The sequence below is a fragment of the Notothenia rossii genome (assembly GCF_949606895.1).
Source record: "Notothenia rossii genome assembly, chromosome: 2".
In the NCBI taxonomy this organism is placed as follows: domain Eukaryota; kingdom Metazoa; phylum Chordata; class Actinopteri; order Perciformes; family Nototheniidae; genus Notothenia; species Notothenia rossii.
Window position 1 is genome coordinate 57,420,342 of NC_136904.1, and position 13,237 is coordinate 57,433,578.

General features: G+C 39.3%; 1 protein-coding gene and 1 long non-coding RNA gene across 3 annotated transcripts; one reads left to right on the forward strand and one right to left on the reverse strand.

Moving 5' to 3' along the window:
* The first annotated feature begins 2,623 nt into the window (after positions 1–2,623).
* Positions 2,624–8,053, forward strand: LOC307030001. Its single transcript, XR_013805469.1, has 3 exons — positions 2,624–2,712; positions 3,446–3,525; positions 4,065–8,053. It is a non-coding gene; the product is annotated as an uncharacterized lncRNA (long non-coding RNA).
* Positions 8,054–8,626: 573 nt separating this feature from the next.
* LOC307030000 (uncharacterized protein) lies at positions 8,627–12,991 on the reverse strand. Of its 2 annotated transcripts, XM_079666230.1 has the most exons (7): positions 12,676–12,991; positions 11,638–12,055; positions 10,778–11,401; positions 10,384–10,654; positions 10,141–10,277; positions 9,811–10,014; positions 8,627–9,470 (listed from the first exon to the last, which is right to left on the reverse strand). In XM_079666230.1, the coding sequence occupies exons 2-7, from the start codon at positions 12,052–12,054 to the stop codon at positions 8,691–8,693; spliced, it is 2,433 nt and encodes an 810-aa protein (XP_079522356.1). In that variant the 5' UTR covers position 12,055; positions 12,676–12,991; the 3' UTR covers positions 8,627–8,690. The 2 variants fall into 2 exon arrangements, with proteins under 2 accessions (XP_079522356.1, XP_079522357.1); XM_079666231.1 differs by lacking the exon at positions 11,638–12,055 and having other exon boundaries at positions 12,676–12,990.
* Between the last annotated feature and the right edge of the window lie 246 nt (positions 12,992–13,237).

Consider the following 13,237-nt stretch of genomic DNA (forward strand, 5'->3'; position numbering starts at 1 on the left):
GAAATAAATGGCATATGTGCGGTTTTCCAGCTTGTGGACTTTAGGAATCCTCTCGTTTCCCACAAAGCCCCAAAATCATGTGTTAGTCCAAAACATGCTTGGTTAGTTATTGTTTTAGAATCAAGCAGTTACACTGATCACATGTAGACAGACATTCACACTCACACTGTCTGGTTGTCAACTCAGGTTTGGTCAGGTACACCGCAGAGTCAGTCATTGACAGTGCTTTTGTCACTTTGTAACAGACTGAACAGCGACCCTAGGTGTGTCTACATTGGAATTAAATCTTCATTACTGAAGGAAAAATACTTTACCTAGTATTTGTTAACTGGGTTTTTAATGCAGTTGGCTTTTCTTAATGGTTACAATATTGCTATGAGTTATATCTGAAGCAAATTATGTTTCTGAAGATGTGTATTCAATTCCACCCTTCAATGTAGCATAAATGTGAACTCTCATTACAGGAACAATACCGGAAAAAGACGTAGGAAAGATCCTCAGCTTGCTGATTGGATGTTTTAGCCGCAATGCACGTTGGGAAGCCTGTGTTTATGCGATGTGAAATCCGAAAACATTTAAAAAAAAAATTATAATACTTTATTCCGAGTTGTCTTGCTTTTCTCTTTGGAAGTCATCACATAACGGCATTGTATAGACCCTCCAGAAAAACGCGGGCAAAAATCCTTGATTATGCGGGCTAAAATCCTTGATTATGCGGGCTAAAATCCTTGATTATGCGATTAAACATGCAGAGTTTTTATGTGATTTTATGCGGTGAAATTGCGGGAAGTTAAGAAATATACGAAAAGTTGCGAAATATGCGAAATATGCTGGGGAAAAGAATAACAATTTTTTTAAATATTGGGCTGTCTTATTTATTCTCTCACACACAACCTGCCACTAACGTTAAACCCCTTTACTATTCAATTAAACACATTCAATGTTTATTTATTGTAAAAGCAATTGGGCTATTTTAATCTCAGACACACACACACACTTCTCCGCCTCATTCTGTTTTCATTTACTCGTTCGTTATCTGCAGCTTCAATCTTGTAGGCTACTCACCTCGTTTCTTGTAGCCCTCGAAAGGGTTTTGGAGGTTGATGCCTCGTGAACGTGAGTTGAATGGCTTTCTTGTCCGCAGCAGCAGAAAGCATTTTCGAATGTTTGAATGAATCAAAGTGGGTCGCCACCGGCGATTTTCTCTTATGCTCCAACACAATGTTGCACGGGGTGCAGAATAGTTTCACTTTTTGCCCGGTCTTTAGTAGAAATGTTCATCGGTAAATGAGATGGATTAGATTTTTTCATTTTTGTGTTTTCTCTATCGTGTGAGCTCCACACGTTCACTCTATACAGTGTTGTTTACATTCTGTGATGCGCGAGCTGATGACGTCACGTCAAGACGAGTTAACTTTTTTTTCCTCAACTTTGTGTAGAAAAATGCGGGGATTATGCGGCCTTTTGATAAATATGCGGTCTTTTAAAAATCTGCGACATTTTGCTGATTATGCGGTAAATTCTGCGATCGCAGATTCGCGTTTTTCTGGAGGGTCCAATTGTAATAAACGGTTCGGCTGCATTAAATATTACACATCTGCCGTAGTTCTTTATTTATAGAGCCCTGATTAGAAGACTTCTGGACAAACTTGAAGAACTGCTGCCGAAACAGAATACGGATCATAAATATATCAGCAATTAAACAATATCTTACATTTCTTTTCACACAATACGTCTCCTTGCAGTATCAATAGTAATTCGGCTGACTTTTATATTTGATCCAATTGGTAGATTATTGTTATATTTACACCATTACGGTGCACAGCTGATAGAAAATGACTTGTAGTTTTTAAAGATATTACTGATTTTCTTTGAATATAAGAATGTAAATATTGAGTTGAGAGAATAGTCAGGGGATTTGGGTGATGGAAGACAAATCTATGGAATCATAATTCCAATAGCTTACCATTAAATGACGGATATACCTTTCTGTCTGTGATGTTTTACAAACCAGATATTAATGTGTAGAAGTAAAACATGAGAAATAGTAGAGCAATATCTTGTAAAATTATGTAAAAACATGAATAAAACGACACATCTTCAGATATTATACATACATAAGTATGAAGGTAGATATGTTGCACAATACGAGAGCGTGTAAAACCTGATGTGAGTACTTTCAGAAAAAAAATCTGAGCTTGTGTGCATACATTTACACTTGTATAAAATATCCACGTAACTGTGAACCAAATTTACACTTGTATAAGATATCCACGTAACTGTGAGCCAAATTTGAAGTCACAGAAGAAAAAAAAAAGTTTTGTAGCTTGTAGAAAAAAAATTAACTTAGTGATGCAGAAATAGTTCACAAAGTTCACTTGCAGAAAAACACATATTTTTAAAATATATTTTCCATTACAACTGCAACTTGTTTATTACAGCCTCTCAAATCAGTCATTACAACTTGACGAATCTGCTCTGTGGCAGTATAAATCGACGAATGTGCGGTCTTTACTTTTTCTACGCTTCTTGATAAATGTGTCGCAAAAGTAATTTTCAGCTGTAGATGTGGGGGGAGGGAGGTGGGTTGGAGCGAAGGGGGTTGGAGCGAAGGGGCGGAGCTATCAGAACGACGAGGCTCGGGTGACCGGAGACTGCAGGGCTAACGGTTCGTGTCGCTACCAGTCCGCTGACATGGCGCGTCAATCAACGGTAAGTTTTGCCCATTACTTGCCCAGTATTACTTTGAATATTATTATTGTGATTGAGGATGAAATACGCTTTGAAGACCACCGTTTTATATTGTGCAGTTTAGCGGCAAAATAACGTCAGTTAGCCAGCTAACGCTAGCTTTGTTGAGTTTATGCTAGCTAAACAAGTAGTGGTTGTAGTCTACAGCAGTAATTAATATATTATAGCCTACTGCTTTAATTGGCACTAACGGTTGATAACCGTTTATGAAAATAAAACCAATTGAACTGTACTGAAATAATGACAAGTTTTATAATTGTCTTGGGCTCCTGCTTTGTTTTTAAAGCCTTTGTAAATTATCCATGCTATTTTCTATTTAGCTAACGTCGAAGTAGTGTATGTGAAATCAACCTCACAATAAGTTGTGTGTATATTACAATTATTAATGTCATATTTCAAGATGATTACTTAGATCTTACAGTACAATATGGTTGGTTGAGCTGGAGTTCATTATTGAGCTTATACGTTAACGTCAGTCATATCTGAAGAACAAACCCAAACCTTGTTGTTTTTATTAATTGTATTACCAAATTGATATCAAATAAACAGTAAGCATTGGTAACACAACTTCCAAAGTTACAGTAAAATAAAAAGGACCCTGACTCGGACAATACACAATCCAACATGTTCAACAGAAGAGAATAAGTTATATTGTTTGTACACATGGTTTTTTACATATATCTGTTTGTTTAAGGTGTCCAGGTGATGCAGGCAGGCTGGACCAGAGAGTGAGAGACAGAACTGGACTCCTCACAGCAGTGAACTTCAGCACAGGTACAAATACTATTTCTTCATACTGTACAAAGAATCATGAAAGATATTGGTTTAAATAAATGAAGTATTGACTTTAATACACTGATATACATTCCATTAAACAATACTAAATACTAGATCACCTACACATCAGTGAAGTTGAGGGTTTTTTCCATGCAAAAGGTTACATTTAGATGTTAACAAGCAATATGACTTTGTCAGCTTTCTAATTTAATGTATTGAAGGCAAAGCTATTCAACACAGGAGAACTGCTACTATTTATCTCTGAATATTGTCTGTAAAAACGTGGTACAAGTTATTATTTCAGTGAGACAACAGAGCAAGCTTCTACAGTTGCACTACGTTTTGTAGTAGTTAAATATTATTTTGATAATAAAATATATTTCAATGTTGATGAATTTCATACTGTTCATTCATAATCTGATTACAATTAAAAAATAATTACATCAACAGCCCCTAAACACACAAACACACCTCTTTCATAAATAACATACTTGTTCTGCAATAATATGTTTTATGTTTCCTGTCATTTTTGTTAGAAAAGGACATGCCTGAAAGACACGACTCAACATTTTCTCCTTCTCTGAGGGTCAAGAAGAACATCCAAGAGGAACATTAAAAGCTGATGTTATGAGATTTTAAGACCAGTACAGGACATTCACTAAAAAACTACTTTTATTGTGAAAACAAAGATCTGCACACCGAATATGTTTGTAGTCTATCAGGACCATCATTTGTTTGTGACGCTGCCTGCACCTCAGAGAAGGGGTGGTTATAGTCAGGGTTATAAAGTGTGGCGAAAAACATAGTCAGCTGATGGGATGCATCTATTTCCACATCTACACTCCATCCGCTGATTATTTCAATTTGCCTCGCTTTATGAGCTTCACATCACTTGTACCTTGTACCGCAGAGTTTGCAACGTCACAAATAAATGGGGCCAATCTTCATTCAGATGTGAATGTGTAATCTAACATTTTCAGTAAGAATAATGGACAAAAGGAGTGCAAATACAAACACAATTTATTGAAATGTGAACCAAAAGTTAATCAAAAATGTTTTAAATAAAAAGCACATCTAGACAGAAGGTGTAAACCTATTAAATGTATAAGTAAACACATTTAGTCAAATAAAGTGACAGACTAGGCCTGTGCAGGTGGTATCAGCAGAGTTGGGTGTAACGCGTTACTGTAATAATATTACTTTTGTCGGTAACGGAGTAGTGTAACGCGCTACTTTTATAATTCAGTAATCACACTACAGTTACTAACATTGCCCCGACACGCGTTACTTCGTTACTTTTATAAAATCAGTCATAATCACACTGACAAACAAGAGGGGTTTCCGCCGCAGGTTTATATGTACGTAATCTGCGCGACTTGCGCGTCCACATCTCCACGTGCAGTGCTGCATAAACATGGCTGAGTCAGCGATAACTTTCGAGGGGTGGAGGTATGCCCATTATTTTGAGTTTGTCCGAAGAATAGACAGGAATGTGACTGTGAGGTGCAAACTGTGTCCAGGCTGTTATCTACTGCTGTAAACAACACGTCAAACCTCAACAAACACCTGCAAAGAACACATGCTAAGGTGAAGCTAATAGCAAAGGACCCCCGAACCCAGAGTTAGGATGTTGTGAGTGCGCCGCCGCCGAAGCAGCAACAATTAGAATTTGGAGGACCGGTAACCAAAGCAGAGATGGACAGGCTTGTAGCATCCAGAGGAAATGTTGCCCATTTGCACAGTGGAATCACCATCGTTCAGAGATATACTGCGCACAATACAGATAGCAGGAGACAGAGGACAGCCATGGTTAGATGGGAAAACATTCAGGAGCTATCTGGATCAGTCTTATGCGACAATGGAAACTGAACTAAAGAGAACATTTGAAACTTTAGCAGTCTGCGTGATCTGCCTGTAGGAAGGGGCGGGCCGGCCCTGCAAGTAAAGTAACAAGTTACTTTATGTAAAGAGTAACGAAGTAGTGTAATATATTACTTTTTTTTTTAAAGTAATATGTAATATATTATTTTTTTTTAGTAACGACCACATCTCTGGATACCAGCTATGCCCAGCATGGGCTCCCCTCCATCAGGCCTGGTCCTCCTCGCAGAGGAAAGACCCTCAGTCCTCTCCAAACCAACAGACAGGACGTCCATCACACGGAGGTTTCTCCCTGAAGTCTCTGCTGCTCTCTGGGCACCACGCTGTCTCAATCCGTCCACACGGAATATGAGAGGGGAAAAATGAAAATAATAAATGCTTTAGACAATAAGAAACATAAAGTTGACTAACTAGCTACCATCACATGTACCTTAGCTTGACTTAAATGTATTAAACGTATAATTAAGTGATGGCAAAATATAAATAACTAATGTCATGCAAACATATTAATATTTCCTTGATTCCAGTGTTGAATTTAGCACAATTGCATACAAACGTCAAGGGATTTTAAGATTCTGAAGTCTTCGTTCTAAATAGAAAATAGCATGGAAAATTTACAAAGGCTCTAAAAACACAGCAGGAGCCCAAGACAATTGTAAAACTTGTCATTATTTCAGTACAGTTCAATTGGTTTTATTTTCATAAACGGTTATCAACCGTTAGTGCTAAAGCAGTAGGCTATAATATATTAATTACTGCTGTAGACTACAACCACTACTTGTTTAGCTAGCATAAACTCAACAAAGCTAGCGTAAACTGGCTAATTGACGTTATTTTGCCGCTAAACTGCACGATATAAAACGGTGGTCTTCATAGCGGATTTAATCCTCAATCACAATAATAATATTCAAAGTAATTCTGGGCAAGTAATGGGCAAAAGTTACCGTTGATTGACGCGCCATGTCAGCGGACTGGTAGCGACACGAACCATTACGGCCCCTACACACGGCGGCGTGCGTTGCCGCTTCAACGCTTCTGCCCATTCACTTTGAATGGGGTCACATCACGATTCGCCGAACTGCATTGTGGGAGCAAAGCGTAGCTTCTCTCACGGCAGAGGCGCGGGAAGGTATTTTGAGTGGGGGTGCTGAGGTGCTGGAGTGCTAGAGCACGCACAAAAGCACTCCCCACACGCAAACACACAGTACACCCGCGACTGTTACAATGAAGACTTGATAATCAGCTCACGGCATATAGGCAGGGGTAAAGCGCTATTTTTTACGAGTGGGGAGCGTACCTCACCTCCTCTAGGGGGGTCCAGGGGGATGTTCCCCCGGGAAGATTTTTTTTAAATATTGAAGTTAAAAGCATCAACCTGGTGCACTTTGAGAGCAACATTAAGAGATCTATGGATACATCTCTCAACACCAAGATGAAAAACAACTGTAAGCAGATGTTCTACAGATGTAGCGATTCATTTCAGACAGTTTGAAACGCGAGGGCCGTGATTGGTACGTGATCTGCCCTCGCTCAAGGGAAAACCTCCAGCTTGACTTGAGACCGCCCCCGTGATAGATAAATGTAATTATAATGAAGCCAGCTGCAATGGATCATTGATCCACCAGGGGGTGCAGTGGGGTTCCACACTGGAGCTCATGTGAAATAAAGTCAGATACAGTACGCTGGATGTACAGCGGAACTTTGTTAAGATCCATATGTCACGGATATCATACTCTGTGCTCAATAAGAGACATGTAATCATTTACAAAACATCACCATGTTGTTATTTAACAAAATAATTTTGTTATTCGAAAAAACGAACGGGAGGAAATGCAGCCCGGCTCTCGATTTTTAATCCTAATTTAATCATCATCTTCACCACGATCATTTATGTTTATGTTCACCGAATTGACATGAAATGACTGACACATATGAATATACTGTATTCAACTTCATTAAAACGTTATTAACGTGCCTAAACTCAGTAATTCACCAAAAATATGTATATTTTAATGGAGCTTCATCGGTCGATCAGGATCCCAAAGCGTAGCGGAGGGATCATCATCTGGATGAAGGGTGTTATTTTCCCCATAAGGAACAAGTCGCTGCAAATTATCCCGCTTATTACATGGCCACATTCTCAACAAAGTAACGACATGACTCCCAATATTAATTTAAATGCTTTTATGGATTTAGAAAATGTTTCTATTGATTTAAAAAATAGTTGTATGTATTGATTTAAATTGACATGCATCCGCTAAGAAAAATAGTCCGTTGTTACCGTTTTTTAAACAGTCTGAATGAAACGGCAGCTCTCAGCTGTGTATTTACACAACTAATGGCCCATCAACCACAGCTCTCTCCCCGCCTGATCTTTCTTCTCCAGCAGCTAAATTAACTGTAGGTTACTCTGAGTGACCATAGACTGTATGTGACAAGCTTACAGTTAGTGACGTAACAACACCATAAAAGCTGGTGGGTTGAAAGCAATACGGGAGGTAAAAATAACTAGAATAATTGTAATTTATTTATTGTGGCTTTTATGTTTTTAGGTATAAAATGTTATGTAATTCAGGCTTATAGTTCACCCTTCTCTAAAAGCCTTCAACAATGACAATATTCATTGTAATTTAATAAATCCTTCCAACACCAGGGATGCAAACACAGGTATGGTGAAAAAAGAGAGAACTATTCGAAGCAGAAAAAAAACAGCGTAATATACCGTCTGACAAAGGCCTGTGCTATAATGCTTCAATTAACTGGCTATTCTTTATAATATACTCAGATCAGTAGGAGACAGAGATGTTAAGTTATAAATCAAGGGGTTTTACTATTATTATTTACAGGTAGATATTATCGAGGGCGTAACTTTGGTTTAAGAAGTGGGGGACACACAAAACAGGGGGTCCTCCGCAATGAAACATATCTATTATCATTATATACAATGAGAGTGCAAACTTATCTAGTATCCTATCCATATGAACCTGTTTATTTGTGGGGGGACCTCACCTCCTCTAGGGGGGTCCGGGGGCATGCTCCCCCGGGAAGATTTTTTTCTTTAAATTGAAGTTAAATGCATCAATCTGGTGCACTTTGAGGGCAAAATTAAGAGATGTATGGATACATCTCTCAACACTCATATAAAACAGAACTGTATAATGCTTCAATTAACTGGCTATTCTTTATAATATACTCAGATCAAGAGGAGACATAGATGTTAAGTTATAAATCAAGGGTTTTTATTATTATTATTTACAGGTAGATATTATACACTTTTGACTTTAAGGGTTTTTCTTCTTCTTCTTTGCTTGCACAAGTGTTTCTACTGCTTTACGTCTAGCAGCATTCCGTTGCTTAGCTGCATGTCTCAACCTTGCTTCTTTCTCCTCTTGCTGTGCTGTCCTCTTGCTCTCTTGGGAACTTGCACATGTTTTCTTGAAGCCATACTCCACCTGTCTCCTCCCTTTCTCCATAAGCCTCTCCTCTCTCTGTGCTTTATCCCTTCTTGCAGCAGACCTCATGTTGCGGCACAGTGTTCTGTCAACTGGTCCAAACTTTTCGTCTTCTCTCTTAAACATCATGGTGGCAGTCATGCCCCTAGACTTCATGGCATACTTTGCTGTCTGAATTGCATCGAGCGTGGCAATGTTCATTCTTGAGCTTTTAGGGTCAAGAATATCTCCCATTAAGTTAAATGAGGACTCCACCATGGGCCCATGGAAGATAGAAAGAGCACCTCTGATAACCCCACTGAGAGCTGGATATTTCCCTGTGCTCATAACATGAGCCCACCACATGACCATGTTGTCTCCCTCGTGATACTGTGCCAGTGTTAAGTCAACGTTGTATCTGATTATTTCCTGGGTGATGTCACTCTCTGGAGGAACTAGGTGTTGCAAGATTCTTGCCAGCTTCATCAGTTGAGTCCCTGCTTCTGAATGGCCCCTCACAACAGGATCAATAGAGGACAAGGCTTGTAGGGTCTTACTTTTAAGTGGCAATTTGACCTGCATGTACTTGCCACAAGTCACATATGCCTTGGTCACCTTTTCAAAGAAATCCTAACACAAATACAAAACAAAAACAAAAAACACTTTGATGAATATCCTAAGTTTCATGCAGCACAGTGCTACGTTTCTCAATACTAAAGCTATCAGTGAAATGATGGCCTGCACTAGTCAACATCAAGCAAAACAATGTTTAAATAAGGCATGCAACAATTATTCATACAAAAATGACTATGGTAAAACCCGAGATTTGGTGTAAGAATAATATTCAAATGTATGTGAAATAGTAAGAGGTGTGCTGCCTTTGGGTTAACCTGGCCTCTTTCCACCAGGACTCTTTTTTACTTTAATATAACATTACCTAAATACTAACTAATCTATTTCACACACTAACCGGGTGTTTTCGACGGGCTGCTTCCAGGTTTTCTGCCACTTTACCAATATAGGGCTGGGAATAAAGTGTCTGGTTGGCCAAGTCCAATTCTGTCAATGCTTTGGGCGAAATCTTCAGATGCTCTGGTTTGATAAAGCAAGCCAGGAAGTTGACAAACACTTGAAGCTGCTTGTCATGCAGCTTGTGGACCAAGGTTTGACTTTCCTTAAATGCACAGAAAGGGCACGTTTCAGTAAATACTGAACCATCTTTTGTTTATAAAATTGCAATATGCATGTTATTTCTATATGGTGTGTGTTATATACACTGTATATACAAAAAAACACTCACCTGGAAAACCATCACATACTCTTTTAGTATTGGCAGTACACTGAGGTACACACTGAGATGCAGGTCCACTTTTTGGATCTCAAACCAGATCTTCTTTACCACTCGGCTCTTCCTCTTCTTCCCCAATTCAGTCATACCTACCAAAAGAAAAACAAAGATAACACATTTTATTATAGTATTAATAACTTTCTCAGAAACAGGACATTCACAATTTGAGTTCCTTGTTTAAACTAATATACATACCTTTCTTACTGAGGTCTTGGTGCACAAATGTGATCCTTCGCTGTGCTTTCTCGCTGACATGGTAGTCTTCATATAGCTTCTGCAATGGATCCTGGTAGAGAGCTTTGTCCTCTTTCCCCATGAAACCATAGTACAGGACCTTGTACACAGGCAGCAGTCTTTTTGTTTGCATCCCAACGTCATACGCAGACAACCAACGGTGGGAGACAAACCTCCTGGGATTTGTAGCAGGTATGTCCATGTATTCAGCGATTTCTTTCAGGTACATGATCTGCAAATAAAGACATAAGTCATTTTACAAGACTAAGTGTCACACAACTCAAAACATTAGAGTAAACACGGGGACAAACTCAATCTATCACTTAAGCTAAAATCAAAATTGACATTCAGTTACCTGATCTGATGCCCACAGGTGGTCAGTATGGAGATCTGTAAACAGCTGCTCCAAGTAGTTCTCAAAGGGCTCTGCAAACTTCTTTGCAGCATTGTGCACATGGTGACATGAATCACCATCAACATCAAGAAGCGTTTTACAATGGTTCTGTCTAATTCTTGTCTCCAGTCCTGACTTGCTGCCTCGCATCACATTGCATGAGTCTAACATTATGCTGACCAGGTTTGACCAGGGAATATCTTTTTCCTTAAAGAAGTTGCAGATGAGCTCCTCCAAGCTGGCAGCATTGACTTTAACAACTTCCAGAGAACCCAAATGTTCCACCACAACATCCTTCAGCTCTTGGTCAAAGTAGCTCACAAGCATTGCAAGCACCTTTTTATTACTGCTAGATGTACTCTCATCTACATTAAGAGAAAAGGGATACTTCCTTAAGTTGGAGAGCGTTCTCTCAGAGAATGTGTGGCCCAGACCATGCACCATCTTGTAAGAGGCAGCGGTTCGTGACAGTTTCATCCTACTAAGTGCTATTTTGTCTGCAGCCAGTTGTTGACTCAGTTCAACTAGGACAGGTGCAGTTGAGAGAGGTAGGGAATGTTCAGCAATAACAGCCAGGACCATTGCCTAGAAAACAGATTAAAATATATGAGATTACTCATTTCAGGAAAACAAATCTAATTTAGCTACAACGAACCTTCCTACTGACAGCACCTTTAACTTAGCATTTGCTCTAAAACAAAAAGCTCCCCCAACATTGCACAAAAGCATTAGGACAGTTGTGTTGGCTTGGCTACTCTTCTCTCCACACACACACACACACACACACACACACACACACACACACACACACACACACATACCTCTGCATTGGATATGCGATCACACATAGGTACTGGTAGTGTAGGCGCTATCCTTTCCCTGATCTTGTCAGCTGCTGCTTTGGGGGTTGCTGGGAATGGGCTCTTTCTGAGGAGCTGTGCAACACTTTGTGTTTCTGTGATTGTGGTCACTTTATGTTTGTGAATTTCTGTCTGACAGTGTGCCAACAGGCCATGCACGCCCCTGCTGCCATAATTAATTTCTTTTGTGCACAGAGTGCATCTAGCACATCCTTTTTTGTCAACTTTTTTGAAAAAGTCTGACAGTGGGAATGTGTGTTTGACTGACTTCACCTCAATTGTGACATCTAGCTTTAGCCATGACCACTTCCAGCTGGATTTGCAACCTGCATCCAGCTTTTTCACAACAAGTGCATCACTTTCCTCAAGATCTTTCATTCTGAAAATGAATGCAAATTAGAGTTGGCACTAAGGTTAAGTGTCCCCATTATTAAACACTCATTAGACTCATGGCTAGGCCTCTAAATCTTATTCAATATCAGATATGGCTACTTCAATACCAAACTAGTAAACTACACAGCAGTCATGTGTTCATTTCCACAGTGCACAGGAAAAATATGACTAAGTATTAAGCTCATGTCGTTTATGTTGATCAGTTTGACAGAAATATAGTTCAAGTATAAAATTACCGCGTGCGTAATGCTAATTTATTTTAGCGCGTTGATCGCTCTTATATGTTATTATTGAGCTTACGGAGTATTTGCCAAATTAAAATTAAAAGGGTGTACACGTTTGGAATTGTACCTTAATAATTAATGGAGTCATTTGGAGTGAAATTGCCGATTTAATCGGAGGGCCGATCACCTTTAGGTACAAATAAAGCTTATATAGCCTACAATACATTACATTTCATTTAGCTGACGCAATACAATTAGCTGATGCAATACAATTGTATTATACAAAAAATATCATTTATATATAGTCTATGGTAAAAATACATAACATACATGCACTTTAGAGCTAATGATGTTATAACAGCCAACAGAAAAATGTACTTACATGCGGTGCTTGCGCAACTGACTGGTGCAGAAGTGCGAGTCATTTGCGCATGACTGATGTGCAACAACATGTGACTCCTGTTTGTCTTCTGTTGGTTGCTTGTTAGCAAGCAGACCCTTCACGCGATAGCAGAGCGAACAGGTACAGGAGGCGTAGAGCGAGGGATCATTTGTCCACTAGTCATGCTCGCGGATGGATACAAAAATATACTTTGGCGGCCGTTAATAGGCTATACGTGGGCGGCCCGCCCAAGTAAAGTCTATGTTTTGAAGAGAGAAGTTGTCCGTCAGTCCATGAGTCAGACCCCCCCCCCCCCCCCAAACAAAAACTCTTCGGTTCTCCACGAATTACACAAGTCACCCAAATCAGCGTTAAAAAAGCGGGAGGCGCCGAAAAGCGACTAATTTGCATGTATGCAACACACATTGTAAAAAATAGCCTACTGTAAGTTAAGAAATCATTCCAAGTACATCTTCTGATGTAACAACAATAACATTATAAATAGTAACATAGCTGAACATGGTATTGCACATTTAGCTTTGAGTGTTACTGACCTGAGATG

What these genes read in the sequence shown, in the direction of transcription:
- LOC307030000 (XM_079666230.1), bottom strand. Translation starts at nt 12,054, where the DNA reads ATGAAAGATCTTGAGGAAAGTGATGCACTTGTTGTGAAAAAGCTGGAT. An exon ending in ATCGCATATCCAATGCAGAG is followed by an intron (nt 11,402 to 11,637) that starts GTATGTGTGTGT and finishes TCTGTTTTCTAG; the next exon opens with GCAATGGTCCTGGCTGTTAT. An exon ending in ACCTGTGGGCATCAGATCAG is followed by an intron (nt 10,655 to 10,777) that starts GTAACTGAATGT and finishes CTTTATTTGCAG; the next exon opens with ATCATGTACCTGAAAGAAAT.